The sequence below is a fragment of the Aulonocara sp. 'chitande type north' Nkhata Bay genome, linkage group LG1, assembly GCF_057382095.1.
Source record: "Aulonocara sp. 'chitande type north' Nkhata Bay isolate Kocher_YH1m ecotype deep benthic linkage group LG1, A_spYH_male_GT1.1, whole genome shotgun sequence".
NCBI classification, from domain to species: domain Eukaryota; kingdom Metazoa; phylum Chordata; class Actinopteri; order Cichliformes; family Cichlidae; genus Aulonocara; species Aulonocara sp. 'chitande type north' Nkhata Bay.
In genome coordinates this window covers 27,830,704-27,854,343 of record NC_141344.1, presented here as the reverse complement: position 1 = coordinate 27,854,343, position 23,640 = coordinate 27,830,704, and the positions used below count along the sequence as shown (strand labels likewise).

Here is a 23,640-nt window from a genome sequence, read left to right as displayed (position 1 = left end):
TGTAAAAGTCCAGATATAGAGCATGTCGAATCATATTTAACTAGCTTTTACAGCTGAGGTCTCTTAGACTGAACGGAATGAATACATCGCTTTCAGTAGTGAACTAATTAAAAATGAAATTGGTTTGTCAATTTTCATTAAATTATAAAAGAATATAGGACGAATTAAAAAGATGAAATCGTGTTCAGTACGGTTTTTGAGCTGTTTGAGAGAAAGCCCGCTTTTTACAAGGAAACAAAAACAGCCTATTTGCAGACACAGTGAAAGCACAGACTTCATTTCTGAACATCCATTAATAGTTTTCTTTTAAGAGTAATTTTACAAGATTTTCATATTTATTGATTTGCCTGCTGCTTGGACAATAGATTCACTCTAAAAGGAAAAAAATCTATAGTTCCAGTGTCTTTTACACATACTCATCAGCCACTTTGTTAGGAAAAAAAATTATTCAACCGCTTGTTAATGTAAATATCTAATCAGCCAATCGCATGGCAGAAACTCAATGCAATTATGCACGTCGACATGGTCAAGGCGAGCTGCAGAATTTCAAACTGAGCATCAGAATGGGGGAAAAATGTTTAAGGAACTGTTGATCTTCTGGGATTTTGCCACACAACCATCTCTGGGGTTTACAGAGTGGTCCAAAAATGCTGAGCAGCAGCTCTCTCACCAAAAACCCCTTGTTTATACCAGAGGAGAATGGCAAGGCTGCTTAGAGCTGATAGTAACTTAAATAACCACAAACAAGGTATGCAGAGGAACACCTCACAATATGCTGAATCTTGAAGAAGAAGACCACACTGGTTGTCATTCTTCTAAGAACAAGAAAATTAGGCTACAGTTCACATGAACTCACTAGAACAGAAGATTGATTTGTGACATTCAGATTGTAGTATTTTGGCATAAACATCATGAAAGCATGGATCCTTCCTACCTGTCAATGGTGTCGGGGATATTTTCTTGGTACATTTTATTTATACTGATGAATGCATGCTGGTACATATGCAATAAAATAAGTCTCACATTAGCCCAGACACTTTAAGTCTATTTTTACTGGCCTCCTGTTTAAACAGATTAAAATCGTGTTCATTTCTTCTTCTTCGTGTTATTCCAGAAAATGCAGCTGGACATTTTTGGGATCTTTGGAAAGTTTGGCCTCAGTTTGTAATGAGATGAGATCTCTATTTAAAGCTGCTTTGATATAATAAGATTTCTGCTATAACTTGCATTTATTCGTGTCAGGCTGTAGGCACGAGCGGATACATTAAACATATAATGCAAAAATGAATGAGTATTAGCTGAGAAAATGAGACCAGTACTGTGTTATTTTGTTTAAGGTACGGTGGTATCACAAGAGAAAAGCTGATACCCTCTGTGGAAAAACACAGAAACATATCTTGTGCTGTGTGCTCTTTCCTTCGCTTCATGTTTCTCACTTCAGCTCCTGCATATATACATGTATGCACAGACATGCACACGCAGATGCACACACAGGAACTCACCCCAGCAGCAGCTCAGGTGAGCGGTACCACCTTGTGGCGACATACTCAGTGTAGTTGGCATCTGTTCCTTCAGACAGGTTACGAGCAAAACCTGAGCCAGAGTAACAGATATTCAATAAATCACGTACACCTGATTCTGTATGTTACACAGCCATCACGTTGAAGTGTGATAATATACAATTTAGACTCTTTCAAAGATCAATTAAAAACAAAAAAAGGACTCTCAGTGTTCAAGTAATTTGGACAGCTTAGTAACAACACGGTCTTCCCATGTGATCAAACTAATTAGTTATGTCACTGCAGGCAGTTGGAGACTGTGCTTTGGAAAAGTGTCGTACAGAGAGTCCATTTTAATCATAAAAAAGTCACAATAAACAGAACGCCAGCTCCAACAGTGAATAACAAACAAATCTCACCCCAGCTGACTAAATAGCATTGCATTAGCCAATTATGCAACGCTAACTAACCATGTGACCCTGCTGATACTGACGCTAATGTAAAACACACACCTGGAAAACAGTAAAATGGCAAAGACGTGTCATATCAATGCACTTTATTAGTGTTTTACAGAGAAAATAGGTGCTTCACTAATTGGACTTCTTTGGCGGATTAATTGTGTTAAAACCCAGCAGGCTGCACTTTGAAATGCTGCTTGGCTGCTTCCCAAATGGCAGAATTGATCCTTCTGATATACAACTTACAAGGTGACAAATTAAAGGTGGGATTTTTCACACCGAACTAAGCCCAAAAAACCAAAATGGGCACAATGCAATCACAGACATAACTGCAAAAACTCAAATAATCACAATCAATCGGCAGCTGAAAGCGATTTACTGTGTTAAAGAGTTTGCTTGATTTTAAAAGCAGTTATCATCACTCGAGCAGCGAAATGTGCATGGTCTGGGAGTTTTTACTGCCTTGCACACAGACTCTAAATCCTTACAGCACCGTGACACATGGCTGGCTGCTGTAAAAAACCGAAGAAGACTCACCAAAGTCACAAAGTTTGAGAACATCCTCAGAGCTGATAAGGAGGTTCTCTGGTTTAATATCTGGAAGAAAAACGAGGCATTAACAATATGCTTCAAATGCTGTCCTACTACATGAATACGTAACATGAATACAAGACAACAATATACATTTTTTACAGCTTCAGTTTCCCTCCTATGACAGTACTTTGTCTTAGCAAACTATTCTTGATGTGTGGAAAGGCTCAACCAACATGCTCATGTACACCACATAATTTGAACTGAATTCCTCCTTTTTGAATCATTATTGAATCACAAAAGTGTGATTTCCAGATGTGACATTAGACCGGGTGACACTTCCTCACCTCTGTGCACAATCTCATTCTTGTGACACCAGTTGATGGCTTTGATGAGCTGGTAAATATAGCTGCGGACTTTGTCAGGTGGAGCACCGTTGGGCATTTCCTCTAGTAGCTCCAGCATATTCTGCAAGGTGCAAGAAATTCCCTGTTAGAAAGTGTGCTCTAAAAATATTAATGGTGTTAACCTTTAATTTCTTTTTTGTTTCTTTTTTTTATTTTAGCCCTGACAGGGGGTGAGAGGGGACACCATGCTAAATCACTAGAGTACAGCATGAAAATAAAACCTGTCATAAAATAAACACTTGGCCGGGTACCCTGGCAACACAGTGGGGAATACCATTACTCACCAACAGCATAGTTCATATGTTGCCATGGCGACACTTTTTAATGCTTAAGTGAGCAGTCTCAAAATCCTGAAACTTAGAAGTAGGCTAGGAATCTAGATACGGCAGAGCAGAGAGGAGGAACGTGTGCGAAGTCAAATGATAACGACGCAGTCGCTGAACTGACCCTCTCAACATATTCGAAGACGAGGTAGAGCTTCCCCCGCCTCCGAAAAGCCTCCTTCAACTCGACGATGTTGTCCTGCTTCAGTGTCCGAAGCATCTTCAGCTCCCGAAGAGTGGTCTCTTTGACCTCCTCATTTTCTGTTCGGAAATTAAAGCAGCAGAAATTAGACAGCAGCTCCTCTCTTCTCTCCTAACTTCCTGGCTCACTCCACTCACCTTCACTGTCTTTGAACTTCTTAATCGCCACCAGCTCATTGGTTTCCTGTGAAGACATGAGGATAAAAGTCAAATCAAGCCACTTACCAAGACAAAGACAAACACCTCAACAGCCAGACCTATACGACACAAGACCATTAAGATCAAAGAAGAAGTAAGAAATAGAAAGTATCTGCAGAACAACAACGACAAAAAAAGGTAAAAAGAAAGAGAGAGGACATTTAAATTCCACTCCTGCCCACTCCTAACATTAAGAAGGAAAAGTTGCCGTGGCAGTGCCAAAACAAGAGCGATGCTGGTGCTCTCATTTCAGTTATTTTACTCAGGGCTATCTCTCTCACACACATATGCACACAAGTCCGCACATACACACGGACAGACAAAACAGCACTTCTTTGGCATAGCTAAAACGCTCTTAGGCCTCCTTCAGCTTCTTGCAGGTTGCTTGATTGACCTTGCTGAATTTTTACAACACAAGCGCAGATTTTTGCTGCTGCTAGACTGCCATGGCCCAGCAGAAGCACACTTTAAAAAGCCTCTTAGCAACTACTGCAAAAGGATGGACCCTCAGTCTATACCATAGGAACTTGACTCTGTACTGTATGGACTGGAGCATGCTATTGGATGGAAAATGCATGATTTTTCAGAGGTAAACGCAGTGATTTACATGTGTGCCAGCTTGTTTGATGCTAGGTGATTACATTTCCCCTACATACAATAATATTGCAGTCATATAATGCAACAGCCTGACTTTTTTCACTGAAAATCAAACACCAGGCCTACTTTGTTGAAAGAAAGTAGCAATTTTAGGACTAAGTGGAATCTCCATGACTCTAGCACAGTCCTTCTCGCTGCATGCATTAATTGTTTTATTTAGCGTCTGTGTTGAAGCTAAAGCTACTAGTGATACAGTGTCTCTCAACATGTGTTACCTCATATAAAATGATACAAAGCAAATGTTGTGCATGTCACAACATAAAGCAAAAAGTCTTGTTGCAGTCAACATGACATTGTTTGTCTATTTGGTGTTGATGCTATACCCAGAGGCTCTACGAGAATTACAACATACTGGGCAGTGTCCTTGGCCGCTCTTGTGTCCCGCTATTGTTCTTTTGTTTTCTGTGGAATAGGCAACAGAATCGGCCTCAGTGTGGGGAAAAGCCAGCGTGATGATGAGCTACGCGTCATTTGTAGTGCTTTTGCTCACACAAACAAATCGTTTGACTGCCTGTGCGTTTTTTCAGTACAAAGTTGTCTGTTTAGAGATTTTTACATGAGAGGCAAATGAAATGAAACAACAAGGATTTACAGCTCTGACAGCACTTAATCCTCAGAGTAAAGTTAGAGATTTTAGCCAAGGGGGGAAAAATCTGAAGAGCAAACTGGGAGCTTTACAGTGTTTACTAGACAGACAAAAACACACACACCAGCAGCCATGCACCATATGGGACATTTCGAGCTCTGTGGTAGCAATATCTAAAGCGCTGATGATACTTGTGCTCATGTGTGGGCTCTTTGACCTGCACTGATTTACCTTTGAAACCACAGATATGTCAGCACACTCCAAAATAGCCTCACCTTTGCTAATTTGCTGCTGCTGATTTAAACAAGTCACACAAAGTACATAAAAAAGCAAAGCTTAAATGCCCCCCTGACCCAAGAGGTACAACCTATGGATCAGCAGAAGGTCATGCTGACCAAGAAGCAGCCGATAGCTCAGTGCTTTAACGTCAAAAGAAGGAAGCAGTTAGTGAGCTGAGGATCCCGAGGAGACAACTCAAAAGGAACAATACCGAGCAGTAGTCGAGACTAGCCAGACTCAAGACAGTTGTACAACATCTGGGGCTCATTAACAAAATCCTATCTGACGATGTTAACACCGCCATAGTTACTATCTCCACTGCCAGCAGCCCATGGATAAGTACAAAATTTCCGTAACTGAGGCTCTCAAAACTGCCAAACAGAGTCTCACACCTCTGGCTACTAGTCTGAAGAGATAAAGCAGAGAAGCAGAGTTCAAAAGAACAAACGGCCTGCTCTCCAAAGACCCTTTCACCGATAGAGTCAGAGACTCTAAGACCAGGCAGACCAACCTGAGCACTGCCTGGACTGACTGCAAGAAAGCCTGTGCCTTACATGGACTACGGGAGTGTTTGGTGCTATAAAAGATTAATGGTGTACTAATAGCCTTCATCAGGTACTGAATGAATCTCTGGAAGACAACAACTCCATGCTAACTGCACAAGTCACCATCAAAGTTCAGATTACATCAAGGTGATACACTGTTCCTGCTGCTGTGCTGTATAGGCCTCAACACCCTCAGCCAGCTCATCACAGCAAGTGGTTATAGAAACACATTCAGGAGTTGAATGACCATCTGCCACCTCCTGTACATGGATGGCATCAAGCTGTATGCCAGGAGCAAGTGAGACATTGACTCACTGATATATCTCATCAGGATCTACAGCAAGGACATCAGGATGTCATTTGGACTGAATAAGTGTTGCTGTAAGGATGGCAAAGAGAGGGAAGATGATCCAGACTGTCTAAATTTTGATTCACCTTCAAAATCAGACTCTAAGCAAAGTGTGTCCTTCATAATAAAAGCTTGCAACAAATATTGCAGCCAATTGCTGGGGCTCATAAATGATGCTGGCTCTTCTGTATATAATGAGCTATTCAATTCTTTTTTTTCTTTTATATAGCACCAAATCACAACAACAGTTGGCTCAAGGTACTTCATTTTGTGATGTAAACTCGCTACAGTAATGCATGAATATAATGGACTATTGTGTGGATGCCATAGTGGTTTAAGCAGGATATGTTTAAAAAATTTGGCCTTTCAAAATAAGACCTACTCAATAACCAAATTCCATTTTATTACGCTTCTTTCCTGTCTCCTTCACACTTGGACATGGGAGAGACAAATGTCTACACTTTGTCTCTCATTTCTAAAAAGACTAGCTAAATAGTACTAGACTGTCAAAATAAAAGCTTGCAAATAGTAAAGCTTCTTTTCAGGGCTGAAAAGGATAGTGGGTTTTATTCTTTCAATTATGACTACTACTGTAAAAACAGGATGCCTGCAAAAGCTTTAGACTTTCAGAATAAAATTCCTTTCATATTCTAAAGACCATTCCACACCTGTTTCTTTTTATCCACGGTTATTTATTCATTCATTTATTTATTTATGTTTGGCTACCTAAATCTTGACCTTAAAATGTCTTACAGCTTCCCCAAAGCTATTATTTGGTTAGCTCTTACTTGTGGTGACATCTTCATGGCCAGCTGGTGCATTGGGACACTCAAAATTTCCTGAGAAATGTACGTCTTTTTGTTTTCTAGTTTTTTCTTTTTCTTACAATTATTATTATGCTTTCAAATTGCTTTGGATTGAAAAGTGAAATTAACACATCAGGTTTTGATCACAAAGATTTTAAACGGAGAAATTCAAGTAAAACCTGCGTGAGAATCTATAACCAGTAAATGAATGGGACTGTAATGTGACAAACCACTTAAACAAGTAATCAATTATCAAAGAGTCACTGATGAATTTTCTGCTGGTCGCCTACCAGTAATTAATTAACAAGTCCTCTCAGCCCTCCAGCACTGCACTGAGATCCTGTATAGGCACCAGGAAACACTGGCTGTGTAGGTTGTGCTATTGTCACTCCAAAAACACAAATTCAAGATAACACAAGCTTCTATGCACACACCCACATACGCTAATAAAAACACTTGCATAAAGTGGCGGAACATTGCACAAACGCTGGCGCACGTTCACTAGACTAATTATATGTGCCATCAAATGCATACTGTGAGGTGAAGCATATATAATTTACAAATGAACATACATTTAAAATGCATTTAATTCCTTCCTTGTACAGTTCCTGTGTCACCGGGTAAGGTTTTAGCCCAGCACATACAGCCTGCAGGCATGATTCTCTTAACTACACGCAGGTCTGCTGAAGACTCCTAACAGGGTGACCCATTTACCATCAGCGTAGTCTCCCTGTTCGATACATCCCTCTGCATCTCCTCTCCATCGTGCACGCACACACATTCACACATTGCTTCTCTGTCTCTCTCCCTCAGCTACCCTTTTCTCTTTTGCCCTGCTTCCAGCTGAGAAAAGTAAAAATAACTGCTCTCTTGCAGCAAAGCTAAAAAGCTTTTATTGCAATGGTCTGAATCTTTGGCTCCAAGTGTGTGTGAAAATGAATCCCTACACTGTCATATAAATGAGAAACATGTCACATGTCACTTCTTAGTAACCCAGAGGAAGGGAAGCAATACCCAGTTTAACATACCCACACTTTGACAGCTGGTATTTAATTTCTTATGAAATGGAGATTTGCTGAAAACAACAAATCTGTGGTCCAGAGAAAGAAAAAAAAAGTCTGTGACAGAAAAATACTGAATTTTAAAGATATGCTATGTTATTAGCTGTTTCATTTGTGCTATGCAAGCATGGAAATATTAACTGTTCTTGTGCCAGAGTGGACTTTGTGACACACACACACACACACACACACACACACACACACACACACACACACACACACACACACACACACACACACACACACACACACACACACACCACAGTGTAAAGAAAGGTCATCTTTTAAAATCATGGCTATAATAAATTAATATAAAGACTGAACATTGTCATAGCCTATGTAGGCAGGCATACTGTGAGGTGAGCTCTGTTACTGAACAAGCCTGCCAATGAGACTCGACAGCAGAACGAGTACGCTGATGGTAAAGCTAAAATATTAGCTAAGTTAGGTGGTATTTTCACCTCTGTGCATTAAGTTAGGGTCACCTTTACTGTTAAGCTCATATCTTGTTTTCTACCACCCAAAAAATGCATATAGAACGCTTGGAATTTAAAAGTCACTATTATCACTCACTAGTCCCTCAGATATTTTATGCACATCATATTTAATTAAAAGTTAATGACTCAGAATGGTTTTTATGGAGTAATCAATACAGTACAATAAACCTTGGAGAGTAATGGTTATGCTCTAGTGGTATTTTGCTCTCCTGCTCTGTCTCTCACTTTGTGTCTGACTAAAGTGCATACAATAATACAAACAGTACCAATAACCACTGGAAAGTAATTTACTGGTAAATGGTAAATGGACTGGTTCTTACTGTATGCAGTGCTTTTCTACTCTACTGAAGCACTCAAAGCACATTTATACAACTCGCCTCATTCACCCAACCGCTTTTTTCTATACGTAAGTGCTTTCTTTCTAACATTCACACTCTGATGGATGCATCAGAGCAACTTGGGGTTAGTATCTTGCTCAAAAATATTTGGCATGCGGACTGAAGCAGTCACCTTCTGATTAGTAGATTACCTGCCTTACCTCTTTAGCTACAGCCACCAAAAAGATTTATTTTAATTTGACTGGGATTTACTATGCTTTGGCATTTCTCTGTGTCTCTTAGACATATTAGGATTCTGCCATAACGGGTAGACAAACATTTCTCTCACAAATGCAGGGTTTATCTTTAGAGCACAAAGACAGTACAAAGAGCCAAAAAACTTAAGCCTTCCTCCACAACAGGCCAATATGCTTAAGAGATGAGGCGCTGTCCAAATTTACATTCAGCTGCATCCTGCATGTTAATACATCTGGTTCCCAGATTTTTCTTCTAGCTTCTCTTTTATCTGTCCCTCTTTGAATTTCAACTTCCTGCCTAACCACTGTGTTCTACTTACAGTGTCATTTTGTTCATGTTCTCAGAATGCAAGTATATGCATATTCAGAATGTCACTCAATATGTATAATTTATGGCTTTTTTGAAAGTTTTATGAAGCACAGCAAAGTAAGGACGTCATAATGATAGGATATATTGGATGAAACATGCTCAGACTGTATGGTATGTAGGAAAATAGACTACAGGGAAAACACCAACCAATCCTGAGTACTCAATGCTAAGTCTGCCTTTAAACATTCAGTTATCAAAAACATTCAATTATCTGTCTGTTAAAAACAACCGAAACATTGAGGACAATTAAAAAAAATAAATAAATCACAAAATAGCCACAAACCTATTCTGTGTGCACTGACAATATCAAAAAAGTACAAATTATAGACACATAGAATCCAAACACATAAGGAGGTCAAGTAACTTTAAACTGTCACTAAACAGATGGCAATTTCAATGTTTCTGCACATCTAAGCGTAAAGTGTCTTTAAAAACAATGTGCAATTTAGCTTCTTTAATCTTTAAATTTGCTTTAGTGTTTATATTGAAGAAAGCCCCGAAAATTTATTTCAACAGGCACAGTGTGGGGCAATCTGTTTCACATGTAAACCACATCAGTGCTTATCAAAAAGGGCCCCCTTTGTTAGTTTCAGTGTAATTAAGCTCTTCGTTAAGGTCTATTTATTAATGAATGTCTGAATACAGGTGCTCATATTTGCTGTAATCCGCCATTAACCCCATTCCTCTCTGACCAAGCCAGGATACCAATGTGTGTGTGTGTGTGTGTGTGTTCAATTGTAACATGCTGATTCATCCACAGATGTTTTTATATTCCAAGATTGCTTCCAAGTTTATTGACTAATGTGCTTGAATAGCTGCATTGTTTGTAGCTGACAGCATTATTCCTGCTTTCTAAAACATCAGTGCTCCACTCAGCATACCGGCAGTCAACTTGCCTAAGACTGATTCAAAAGCCTGGAAAAGCCCTAAATAAGCCTGATCAATGAACACATAAAATACAAAAATCTGAAAAGACGAATGGAAAATACTTGACTATCAATCCAAACCACTGTGTCTGTATCGTACTTTCACATGGGCTGTCTGGTTTATTGTACTGCACCATGTAAAAAGAGGTGAGATTTATTGGAGAAGACTATATTGTGAATTTAAAGGTTTAATAAATAAAAATCGTAAATAAACAATCACACTAACTAAAACTAATTAAAACCACTGACTGAAAATCATGTTTTCTGAACATCAAGCTCATCACTTTAGACAAAGTTGGGTTAGACATTAGGTGCCATTTTTATAAATGAATAACTAGTGGTTGTGAACGAAGTACTACGTAACACAATTGTCATTCATAAGAAATTACCGTAATCATTTGAATTAACAGTAACAAAATTTGCTTTTACACTAAGTACTGCTTTATTTAAGAGGCAAATATTGAACTTTTTTCGTTAACTACAGCTGCAGTCATACATTCACAGTCACCACATTCACCAAAAAAAGGAAAAAAAAGAAATTGAGTGCAGTTTGAATTTCTTTTGCATTTCCTCCACAAAGGGTTATAAGTATACATACAGGCTCACACATATATATGGATACACTCACATTAATATTTGGTTAAATATCCTTTAGCAAGTTGTAAGTCAAGCAGACGCTTTGGTAGCCATAAACTACCTTCAATAACGCTGCATATTTAGGCTGGATATTTGACCACTCTTCTTGGCACAGTTAGTTGGTTATATTCTAAAAATTCTCAGTAGAGCTGAGGTCAGGGCTTTGGGAAAGTCATTCCAGAAGCCTATGTTAACGTGAATGATTTATTAATTCCAGAACCCGTTTTGATGTGTTTGGGATCATTGTCCTCCTGTTGGAACATACAACTATGTCCAAGTTTTGTTGATTTGGGCTGAAGTTTAAAAATTTGGAGGTAGTCTGCCTTTATTATTCCATCCACTGTTCCCTCAAAGCATGATGCTACCACCACCATGCTTGATAGTTGCTATAGTCTTCTTAGGCCTGAGATACTCACCTTTACTCTTGTCACTGTGTCCAAAAATCTTAGTCTTTGTCTCGTGTGACCATAAAATTTTCTTCAGAAGGTATTTGGCTTGTCCATTTGAGCAGCTTCTTTCTTCGTTGGCTTTACAGTGGACAGCGACGCTGGTGTTTCAGCAGTTTCCAGTTCATAGCAGCCTTGAGACTCAGCAGTTCCTGGGTTGTTTTTGAACATCTGCACATTTCTTCTCATTGGAGGGTAAAAGTCTGGGTCCTTTTTCAGACCCTGGCGAAGTGTTGACACATCCAAATAAGTTGTACTTATGTAAACTGTTTGAACTGAATTTCTTGGACTCTGTTGTTGTTTAGAAATGACTCAGAAACCTATAGTTCAGCCTGTATGTATACTTTTGTCCTTCAGCCAATTAGAGAAAGTTTAAATTGTTTTTTAAAGTCATTAAGCATACAGCAACAACAATCATTCACCCTGGAAAAAAAACAATTTAAAGAAATCATTCAAATTTAAAAGTTACCATGACTTCTATGTCCATGTGTGTAAACTTCGGACAACAACTCTACGTTGACTTGAAAGCTATAGCTACATATTACTTTGCAAAAATGGACAGAATTTCATTAGAAGGGGGTTAATCTACACAACTACCTTCTGTAAGTTTAAGCACATTTAGCTGCTAATTATGATCACGTAGCAAAAAGCTTTGTTATTTCTGAAAGATGAAATAACAACCTACTTCCTACTAACTGAATTAATAAGGTATTAAATATGTCTTTGGTAAATTTGTTACATTTTTTTACCCTCAAAATTCACAGCATATAAGCAACATGCACAGGTAGCAGCGTGCTGTGCTGTCACTGTGACCTGCTCACGCTTCTTGACTATTAGGCTATACTTGTTCTTGGCGCTAATAGAAAACAACAGAAACAATGCTGAATGGATATGCATGATGCCAAACCACAGAACTACGTGGGGGCCTTTCAGATTTGACAATATAAAAACTCTAATAAAGATAACTGACTGCACACGTTTAACATGACCAGTAGAGATAAAAGGTGCTAACTGAATGAGTGTGTTAGCTTACAACTTATTTTGCAGATAACTTTCAACAGCGTAGCAGCAATCATCATGCAAGTTTACCTAATGTTACATTGTGTAGGATGGGTCCAATAAAATCTATCAGACAATATCCTCCTGAGGCATGTCGTATATTCCAGTGAATTGTGGCATTAATTAAAAAAATATACTGGCAACCACCAGTGCTACCCCCAAGCCTACGAGCAGACACCCCTATGGTATCACTTTCAAAATCCCATGTCGCCTTGTTCTTGAGTCATCACATTCACAAACTTAGGTGTGTATGTCGCCCACCTGACATGGCGACAAAATACCCAGTCACCCAGTTGCCCTCATATCCAACTGCACAACTCTTCTGTTTGGCCCACAAGCCCATGCAGAGAGTCTAAACACATGATGGCAGTAAGAGAAAAAGGAGAGATTTGACGTGGTTGGGAAGGAAATGTTTCATTCCTAAAATTTATTCAAATATTACAAAACTGGCCCTTTGTATTTTGCCTCATTTCCTTTTGACTGGTTGGTATTCACATGCGAGCCTTATTAGAAGTCACACTGTGAAAATTTGTCCTTCAGCTGCAGGCGGTCTTTGGTTGCATGTGCACTAGTGTTTTGCAGAGCAGTTTTAATAAATTTGGACTAAAGTCCAAAATTTCAACAGTGTAAAAAAGGTCTTTGAGCTTTGTTTGAGAATTCCCAATCATTACAAGTCAAAAAGACAAACAATGTAATGTAATCATTTTGATTTGGAAAGTTCTCACATGTTGAGAAAATTCATTTACTTTATAAACAGACTGCAGAGAAACAAGTAATAGGACCATATAACAGCTAAAGATAAGCTTGAAACCGCACCGTTATATTAAGTAAGACACAGCTGGATGAGTCACACCTTCAGCCCTTTCATTCATGCATACAAAGTACATTAATGGCTCACATTTAATAACTTTGTTTTAAGAGTCACCGCTAAAATCCAACGTGATCTAACAATGTCTGTCAGAGAACATTCAGACTCATGCTTACAGCGTGACACAGTGAGTAAGCACCAAGTAAGTGATTCATATGAGGGTGCACATGTGCAAGTGGTGACATTAAAGTTTCTAATCTACCTTTAAGGTGGCTGTAACCATTCTTTCACTCTAAAGGGATTCCCTGTCTATTCATCCATCCCATCATCCGATAAATAAACCACTTTCGCCACTATTTTTTAGGACATAAATGCAATACTAACGGTTCCATCTGCCTCAGCTTTACCTTGTGTTTTATAACAATTGGCAAATGATAATAACTTGCATGATAAACACTTGCTTGGCATTGCAAGTATAAGTACCCTAGCACAAATAGCCTCACAGCTTTGAGATGTGCTTTTGGTGAGGCTGCAAATGTTGGTGTGCATGAGGTAAATTTTGCCATCTGCCAATGAGCACAGTGGTCTGTAGCTCAAAATTTGTGACCACGCACATTGTCTGCAAAACAAATGGACCAACTGTGGGTGTGTTAGAAAAGCGAAATGAACTTTATTTCGTTTTGCATTATAATTGCTCGCTGGTCGATTTTGTGCAATAGCAGAATCTTCCAAACTAAGCCATCAATAAATGTTCTCTATGAAAACAGCAGATCTGTTCCTTATTAAATGAATTAGACCTGTAAGTCTAAGCTGTACTTATACAGCTTGTCTCCCTACTGTAAGCTACAGAAATATGGTTGTTAAAATACAGACCAGACGCTTTATATGGAAAAAAAAGTAGTGGTAATCTTTCAGCTGTTTTCAGTCCCATTGCCACAGATGTATAAAATCCAGCACATAGCCATGCAGTCTGGCTTTACAACCATTTGTGAAAGAATGATTTGTTCTACAGAGCTCACTGGTTGTAATTTCTTCCCTCCCTCAATTGTAAATGATAACATTGCAAAAGAGAAGTTTCTAAGAACCACTACAACTCAGCGACAAAGGGTCAGACCACTGGAGTTACAGAGCGGGGTCACTGAATGCTGAGATGCATAGTATGTAAAAGTTGCTAGTGCTCTACAGACATCCAAACCTTCTCCGGCATTAACATCTGCACAAAACTGGGAGCTGGGAGCTTCAGGGTATCCGTTTCCATTACTGAGCAGCTACTCTTGATAATGTGTAGGTGGCTCAGCATTTCTGTCTACATAGTATATCGACTTAGAGCCAAGCAAAGGATTTCCTCCATTACTGTATGCTTTTACAATGGGTTAAAACACGCTAGCTAACATTTCAGGGATGAAATAGGGATGAAACATCACTGTTGACATTGTAGTTTTCTGAGTATTTTAACCATCATACCAGTCACATTTGTTTCAGTCTTCATCACCGTACCATTCTTCTCAGTGAAAGTTTGCCACCATCCAAACACTTTACATCACAATAAAACAAACCAGGCATACTGTAAGACTCTGAGAAATCAGAAATACTATCTTACCTTATGCCTGCACTTGAGCACCACTCCATATGCTCCTGGACAAGAAGAAATGGAGAGAAAGATGCAAACGCTCAATAAAAAAGTGAGACTCAGATGTGGTGTTAAAGTTTTGACATCTTAATTATGCTTTGACCTCCAAACCTCAAACAAACAGGTTCATGAAAAAGAAGTACAGTAGGTGAGAACCACCAGAGAAACAGCCGTTAATAGGTGAGGCGGAGGCATGCATACTCGCTCTCCCACACACAACACACACTCACAGCTATACCTTTCACAAGTAACACACACACACACACACACACACACACACACACACACACACACACACACACCGTGTCCCTGTTCCTGTCTTTACTAAGACAGATGATTGTGTCAGTTTAACAAGACTGGGATGATGGCTGATATTTCAGAAGTCGAGTCTCTGGCTCTGTCCTGCAAGGATGTCAGCTGGACTCGCATTTGCTGAAGTTAATGTTTTCCACGTCTTTCCAAATTGCTCTTTTTGCTGTTCAGATCACATATGCAACGTAATGGGTTAGGTAATGCTGCTTGTCTTTCTGCCACAATCGGTCTGTTTTTGTGGCAATGGCCTGATTTCTGTGCAGAGTTTTAGAGATTTTTATAGCTTCAGTCTTACGGAGAATGATGCCCTTTTGCCTTGACACCATCTGTCACTTAGCTTGCTTTCGGAGTTACTTTCAGTGTTTATTTTTTTCTTGTTTTTCTTTTTTTTTGTGAAAGGAAATTAAAAACAACAACAATTAAAACCTATTTTTTTATAATGATATTTCTTATCATAAGATTTTTGATTCATTCAAATATTTATCTGTTTGCTATAGGGGCAGAAAGAGGTGCAGATATGAAGAGAAGCCTGTAGAAATATAGTTTGTCTTTACAGAAAAACTGTAGAAATGGTCTCTGTGGTAACATTTATGCAGTTCCAGAGTTTTACAAAGTTGATTTACTTACATGGTAAAACAAACATTTTATCAATACACATAAATTGCTGGCAATAAATGGCACAGACCTCTCACAAGCGTGTGCATGAGTTACATGATTATGGGAATTTCAAAAACCCACTTAAGTTGTTTCATAATTCCTTTCTTACTTTCTCCATGGACAACGATAGGTGAGTGGTGCTAGTTAGAGTATTTAATGTCCCAGCAGTATTACAAGTACACGTACAAATGTGTTTCTTTGATAAATCACAGGAACATGAATGTGTAAATAAGCAGTAAGGAGAGAATGGTGACTCCTAAATAACATTCTTAAACCCATTGTTCCTTCACTGGGCTGGTTTCAGTCATTATGCAAATGTACTGTTTATAAGATCGGGGAAACCTGCAGTTTCTCCCACAAAACGCTACGTCCAGATGAACAGAATCAACTTTTGGAGATTCTTAAGAAAGATCCTTACAACATTCAAACTCCCTGTTTAGCTAACTGCATTCTAAAAGGAAACACTTAAAAAATATTAGAAGCTAAAAATGCAGCAGCTGTTTATTCAGATCTTTTTTTTTTTTTATTCTCTGTCACGTTTGAAAAACATGTAGCAACTGTGAAGGAGTTTTGTCTACAAAGAACAAAATGTTCTGAAGTTGCTTTACCTCTGATTCATGAGTATGACAAAAAATCTTCTTTATAGTTTTGCTGACTAAAGTTTACATACATTGTAGGGGTGCAACGATACACAAAATTCACGGTTCGGTTCGATACTTTGGTGTCACAGTTCGATATTTTTTCGATACAAAAAAAAATGTTCATGCCTTTTTAATTTGTCATTTATTAAAATTATAAATATATATTTTAACTCAAAAGTACAGTTTTTAAATTTAATGTTGCTGAAACAAAAAAGTAATAAAAAATAAATATATCTGATTGAGGAATCACTCATCTTTGGAAAAGAGAGTTTATTACAGAGAAATGGCTCTTTCCAAAATAAAAGCTATACTATACGCTTCTTCTGGGCTATATTCTCAGCAGCATATTAAACATATCAGGTCCCCATAAGGAGAATCATGTGCTAACGGCGGTAAAGTTTGTAGCAGTGCTTGTTGTTTTTGTCTGCTTCCACTTGTCTTTGCACTAGGATGATGTCAGAGTAAATGTGCAGTCATATTCGTTGTGTTCCCACTAGTGCTGTCAGCGTTAATCTCGTTGAAATGACTTTAACTCCACAACACCGCAAATCTCCGTTAACGAGCTACTGTGGATCGCCCTGTGCATGGGGCTGGACGGCCAACACCTTAACAGCAAACTGTGCTAACACACTAGCTCCCAAAAATGTAATTGAGCATTGCGTGACACATCCGACATACTGTTTTACTTTAGTCCATGACACGCTTACCTTCAGGGTCATACGTCACATGAAAACCAAAATAGTTCCAAACGCCAGATCTAAATGAGGGTGGGGGAGGTTCAATTTGCCATTTTGCAAGGAGAGCTTAACTTCTGTCTCGCTAGCTTGCCCTGCGCTCAGTGAATCTGCGTTCGACTACTCTGCCTAGGCTGCATTGTCGAGCGCTCAACACAGACAGCATCGTCAGAAGGAAAGTTGATAAAATAAATTAAAAATTTTGTATTGTTCGATACATATGCTTACCGAACCGAAAGCACTGTATCGAACGTTCAATATCGACACGAGTATCATCGCACCCCTAATACATTGGTATTAGGATGTATTTAGAGAAAAAAAGACACAATTTCACTGGAAGAAAAAGATGAAATAATTTTTAGTGATAGCATACATTTAAAATACAGCAAACCCATCTGTGTCAACGCTGAAGAAAAATGGCAATACAATAAAAAAGCGAGTTGGCAGAGACAACACTTAACTTTAATATATGCCGCCAGGGTTACACTGTATATATAAAACATACTCTGTGTAAAGTATGAAAAATGTGTACACACAGAGCTTTTAACATGAGAAAAACAAACAAACAAACAGAAAACTGTATGAAAACTGTTATTGCGGTTCGTTGTGTACATAACTTTTTGATAGATGTAGTAACGAGTGCTGGTGTAGATCACAGTTTGCGAGAATTACCAACAGCAGAATAAACACTTGGCTACTCTGTCTTCTCACATTACAGTAAGGCAGGAATACATGTCGATCCAGCTCAGTCAAATCAGCTGCAAATCACGCTGCTGGCTACAAGAAGCAGAAGCTACACGGATTGCTAATTAAAGGGCGTTTGTGTGGCTCACTTAAGAGTCACTCACAGCTAAAAGTGCAATTTTATTTATTTTATTTATATAAACCTTAAAGAAAAGTACGATTAGGAATAAAAATAGCAGAATCAAGGATGAGCTTTTCCGAAAAACCAAGACTAATTTATGCTGTTGAAAATTTCACAAAGTTGATTTGCAAGAATTACTTACATGCATATTCAACATTTCAGCAATACTCATATGGTGCTGAAAAATGTGTGGTTTCTACGATTTCTTAATAAGGCATTTTACATCCTCCAAGCTAAACACTTCCAACCAAAACCATATACAGTGCTTTTCTCATCTATAAACAGGATGTCTTTGTCAGACAGGCACTGCTAATTTTATCCTAAGCAGTAAAACAAGTGATTATATTAAATCATCTCATACTAACCAAGAACAAAGTAAGGCTAGAGTAGCATTGAAAGTTAGAACTACCTGTACATGGCAAATTCAGCGTTTTATAGATTGAAGCAATATTAGTTTCATCAGCACTACAAATCAGTTCTTGCTCTTGAGTTTGGAGTGTCTTTTAATTCAATAAGTAATTTTAATTGAAACTAGATTTTCTAAGCAGTGCTTATCAAACTCAGCACTTCTTTCTGGCCAGGAAGGCGCTGATCCTACCCTTTGAACTAAAGGCTTTAGGCATGGGAACCCATTGGCTATCATCTGATAACATTTTGGGGCTTCCGGAGTAGCCAGACTTCCTATCCCACATGAAAGTTATCATTTAGCAATGCAGACAAATTCAAAGAAAAAATCTAATTGAATAAAAATGTGCAATTCTTTGGACTGGCTGTTTACCTGTATGCAAACAACACCTTCTTAAACATGTTTGGTCTAAACAAAAATCTTGTCCCCGTGCCTGCAGATTCTGCATATTCATACTCATATTTTTGTTTGCTGCACCAAGACCAAGAAGGGTTGGACTGCACTGATGATGATGATGATAATCACACAGAATAGAAGCAACTGAACGTGATTAAGGAATAAAAACAGAGACTGTTAGAGAAGATAAACTGAGCAGCAGAGGGGTGAGCATACTTGACTGTTAACATACTGATTAAATTAGTGCTGTGGAAAGGATCCAAACAACAGGTATATGCAGGGGATGTTTTCAATTTGCAAAACGGGAAAGAGCGAGGCTTCATAGTAAAACCTTTAAAGGCATTCTTATCAAACAGGCATACATGCAAACAAAAAAACCCAAAACAATTTTGTTTTAAGATAAATATGGCGACCTAATGACCAAAGCTATTATTATAACGAATTAGACATTACTCCATGGGAGACTTCACCACACTCTGAGGCTCATGCGCCCCTTTAAAATCTGCCTGTGCTCAAAAATGCTAAAGTAGGATATATACTCTCTGTCAACAGCTATGTGTGTAGGTTTCAGCTGTGCAGTGTAAGACACCTGAATCCCATTAAAATGTACACTGGTTATGACCCCAGTGTTACCAGCAACAGTACATAAAGTCTTCAAGTTTTAAAGCATGCAGTGAAATCTGCCGTGTAAAATCCACCCACCTTCGCCCACAATGCCAAGGACTTCAAACTTATTCATTACATCACCGAGAGTGAGGGCTCCTCCAGCGGGTGAAATGAGCTGCTCGGGTTTTTAGCGAGGAGACTCCTGCTTTGACCAGCCGGTGGAGTGAACTGTGGACTCCAGGAGGAACATTGCAAGCGTCTGACCACAGCCCATCTTCACTCCCTTTACACCATAGCTTCTCTCTTTCCCTCTCTCTGCCTCTTTTCTGGACTTTTTAAAAATATCTCTTATTATTGTAATTATTAGGTATCTGAGTCGAGTGTATTCAGATGTCCTTTGCGCTCCCTTTATTCCATGTGCTGATGTCCTTCTTCTACTTCCATCCAACACTACATGCCGGCAAACCTGGAAGACCAGAGACAAAAACAAAGATGCAATTAAATATGTTGTCAAAGGGTCTCTCTGAAGGTCCAAATATCCCATCATTCCTTGCACAGGGAGTTGCATGCTCTTAGTCTTCCTGACACAGACAGTGAATAAGTAGGACATGTAGATATACAGAAAGACAATATTTCCTTGAGGACATGTTTAAATAACTCATGGCTTAAGCATGACTTCCACACAGATCCCATCTATTCTAATTAGCTATACATCAACATGGAGGATGCTGCAGGAAGCATGTCAACAACATAGGTGCTCAGAAGATCCTCAGAAGAGGATTCTTCTGAGTGATCCCCTACCCTTTTCTCTACCGTCCCTACAAAAAAAGGGATTTTTGCTATTTAATAAAGTTATTGACAGCCATTGGATGGAGTGCTTTAATATCCATGGTGCGAGGAGAATGAATCCTCTTTAATTTGCCTACAGCACTCGGCAACCATCAGCAGGTCAAAGTTTTCACTTATCCGATAAAACATCTCCGCACTTACTAAATGGGTTGGCACAATTTTGGTAACAAACAGTGATGCATGATATAGCCCACAGATTTCGGCCTGACTTTCCCTCTGGAGACGCCAGCTGAGTGATGTTTGTGGTTTTCAGTGAAAGGTCTCTACTTGATTAACCATCACATTCTGTGTCGTCATTCGTGTTTCCTGTCGTCAACTCCAAAAAAATTTGTCAAGTACTTTATGTAATCCCAGAAAGCTGATTGTGTTCATCATCTTGGTGGGAGAAATGTTTCGTCACTCATCCAAGTGAGTGATAGTGACTGAAGAAGTCACTTGGATGAGTGATTAAACGTTTCTCCCACTGTAAACACGACATCCAGGTGAACACGATCAAGCTTTCTGGGATTTCCTTACCTGGATGCATGCATCAAGATATTTTACATAACACCTAAATATTGCAAAACTATTAACAGTTTTTGTGTTTGGGCTAACAAGGAAGTGTTAACAAGGTAAACTGGATGTTGAACACAGTAAAAATGACACATTCTTGGTATTAGCAAGTTAACCCTCTGAGGTCTAAGTCATCACAACTCAAACAAGCAAAAATAATATGTAATTATGGTTTTTAATGAGTTGTTCTCCCAGTTTTAGCAATCACAGAACAAAGAAAATAATCATTCTAAATGACAAACATCAAAATCTACTCTCATTAGTTCCTCAAATAGGTCTGCTTTGTCTTTCTCCAAACTATAGCATTAGGGTAAGAATTGGGTCATCATTACAACCTACACCTCAGCAATACCCTCTCAGGTGTGGCGTCAGACTTGAACTTAGCTCCGAGCACTCGATCACACAGCGTGACAACACCCAGATCATCTGTAGAATTATTGGGTGAAATTCAATCAAGGAAAGCGGATGTGTAAATTCACGTCTGCGTCAGGAGGATTTAGAACAATCCCGGTGACCTCTTGGGTTTTAAGCTAAAGGATCATTAGGTCAAAAACAGTTGTTTTACTTTCCAAAACCACTCTCACATCAGCAACAGTTACACTTTGTGAAGTGACCGCTGTCTCTGCAGAACTCTGAATCTGTCAAGCCGAGATGGTTGATGTAAAGATTTAACATTCTCCCTCTTTGCTTATAGTTACCCCTCAATCTTTCTGTGAGGTTATTATACATCTATGTACAAGTAATATTGTTATTATTTTGTTTAAGCAAAGCAAAGAAAAAAAAGCCCCAGAACAATTACATCTAAAGGCAGACTGTCTCTTGTCACACATCCAAAAACTGACCACGAATATTAAATGCCTCTTTTGTAATGTGAATGCTGCTGGACAGGAACCATCAAAGCTTCTCACGGTATCAGTCCAACTTCATTTGTATAACACTTGATTTATTCAGCAGTGCAAAAAAACACTTTAATGTTGACTTGGCTCATGTGCCTGTGTGGGCGTTTTCCTATGCAGTGTACGCTCCACACAGCTAAGTCTTTCCAGGGGAAGAGATAAGGTGGACGTTAAGGCCACCCATGGCTTGTCATTTAAGGACAGTGGGTAGTGAATTAATTCGTAGTGCACATTTTAATAGGTATACGCCAGCGACAAGAGTGATCTATGAGACATTAGAGCTCATACTTTAGGGAGGAAATAAAATGGATACAGCATGCATTCGGTTTATTGATAAGCTGCTTCCTCTCCTTGCAAAACGAAATGGAAACAAGGTGAAAACATCACCGTGAAGGTCCAGAAAATACTGAATGAATATAGAATGGACGGCAACACGACACTGCAACTGAGGCTCGTTGGAGTCTGCATGCAAAGAAACCTCGGCAATAAGTGAGTTTGGGAGTGTAAATTTAATAGGCAGGTGCGTGCGTCCGCGTGCACGAGACTATGTGTGTTTGCGTGAGGTGAGAGAGGGGGTGGGGGGAGGATAGTAATGCTGCTCTCTCTGCACCGAAACTGCGTCTCTTTCGTCGCTGCGTTGCAGAGCGCACCACCATTCCATCGCTGTCCACGCGATTCTCAGCCTACACAGCAACCAGTGCATACATTATAACGGTCCACGTTCACGACAATGTTGCACAACAACATCCACAATTCAAGAAGAAAAAAAGCCTTCACTCATGAACCCGTGGTAAGACATCATTCCCAACACATACCAAAAATGAAATCAAATCAAATCCGACGAGATAACGAGTAAAAAACCTCACCGTTTAAACCACGCGAAGGTTTACCTGCAGATGCGATGTGACGCCTGTACGAGGTGAGAAAGCTCAATCTGTGAAGCACGGAGCATCATGCCCATGAAAATGATGATGTGGGAAGACGAAGAAACATCATGTGGAGCGACAGGAGATGGAGGAGGGGGGAAACCCGGGCCTGTGCGTCGTGACACGATCAAATGTCCTACTCACTCAGTCTTTGGACGGACGGTAGACCGAATCCGCAGGCATAACGCCGATGACGGGGTGTCAATGTACCGTCAACAGTTCTTCAGAGGCTCCGCGTTCATAGCCTCAGCATCAGCTGGTTATAGCAGCAAAATCGTCATTCCTCTGAGCGACGCTGCGCACAGCCAATAGAAACACGGACGTCTGCGCGTTCCAGCAGTGGTTTAAGATCCACAGCGAGTCGAGATAAAATAAAACTTTGGGATGGAAATGCAGTCCAGCGCACTGTTTGTTGAGCGTTTGATAAGCCCGGTGATCGTCTCCTTCCAGCAGCACGCAGATTTTTACACTGTTAATTACTGCTGCTGCCTCCCTCCCCTCCCCTTTGGTCAACCCATGTTGTGTCACTGATTAAAAATCTTCCTGCAGCTCCTCTCCACTCGCTCTCACCTACACCTCCCCTCCACCAATGCACTAATTGGCGAAATCGGTGTGAATCCACTGGACTCACGGACACTGCATCGACCGGCTTCGTAATGAGAGCAGGTGTTAGAAAGATGGTGCACATTAAATGCTGCATTATTTTGTTTGTGTGTGACCCCCCCCACACACACACCTCCTTCTGGTCTCGGTTTGACCTTCTCGAGTTCATTTTGGCAGGTGTGATTTATCTTTTCTGAGGAAATGTGGTTAACGTGTTCATAAGATAAATGTTTTTTTCAGTTTCCGTCCAGTAGCCATTAGGAGAATAGTTTATGGAGAAAGAGGAATGCCATTAAGGCGTGTATTTATGTAAACTGTAGCAAATATCAGCAAATATAGGCTAAATGTACC

The 23,640-nt window shown here is 39.4% G+C and overlaps 1 protein-coding gene across 6 annotated transcripts in view; it reads right to left on the bottom strand.

The window, feature by feature from the left end:
• Positions 1–23,167, bottom strand: part of cdkl5 (cyclin dependent kinase like 5) — a 42,806-nt gene extending 19,639 nt beyond the window's left edge. For 3 of the 6 annotated variants that reach the window (XM_086291114.1, XM_086291155.1, XM_086291146.1), the window contains exons 1-8: positions 22,651–23,166; positions 19,560–19,929; positions 14,817–14,851; positions 3,558–3,603; positions 3,343–3,479; positions 2,836–2,956; positions 2,495–2,554; positions 1,503–1,593 (exon numbers count right to left, since the gene is read on the bottom strand). In XM_086291114.1, coding sequence (XP_086147240.1) covers positions 1,503–1,593; positions 2,495–2,554; positions 2,836–2,956; positions 3,343–3,479; positions 3,558–3,603; positions 14,817–14,851; positions 19,560–19,596 — 527 coding nt within the window. In that variant the 5' untranslated portion in view covers positions 19,597–19,929; positions 22,651–23,166. Of the gene's footprint in view, positions 1–1,502; positions 1,594–2,494; positions 2,555–2,835; positions 2,957–3,342; positions 3,480–3,557; positions 3,604–14,816; positions 14,852–19,559; positions 19,930–22,626 lie in introns of all 6 variants that reach the window. The other 3 variants (XM_086291138.1, XM_086291124.1, XM_086291134.1) reach the window with 3 other exon arrangements.
• Between the last annotated feature and the right edge of the window lie 473 nt (positions 23,168–23,640).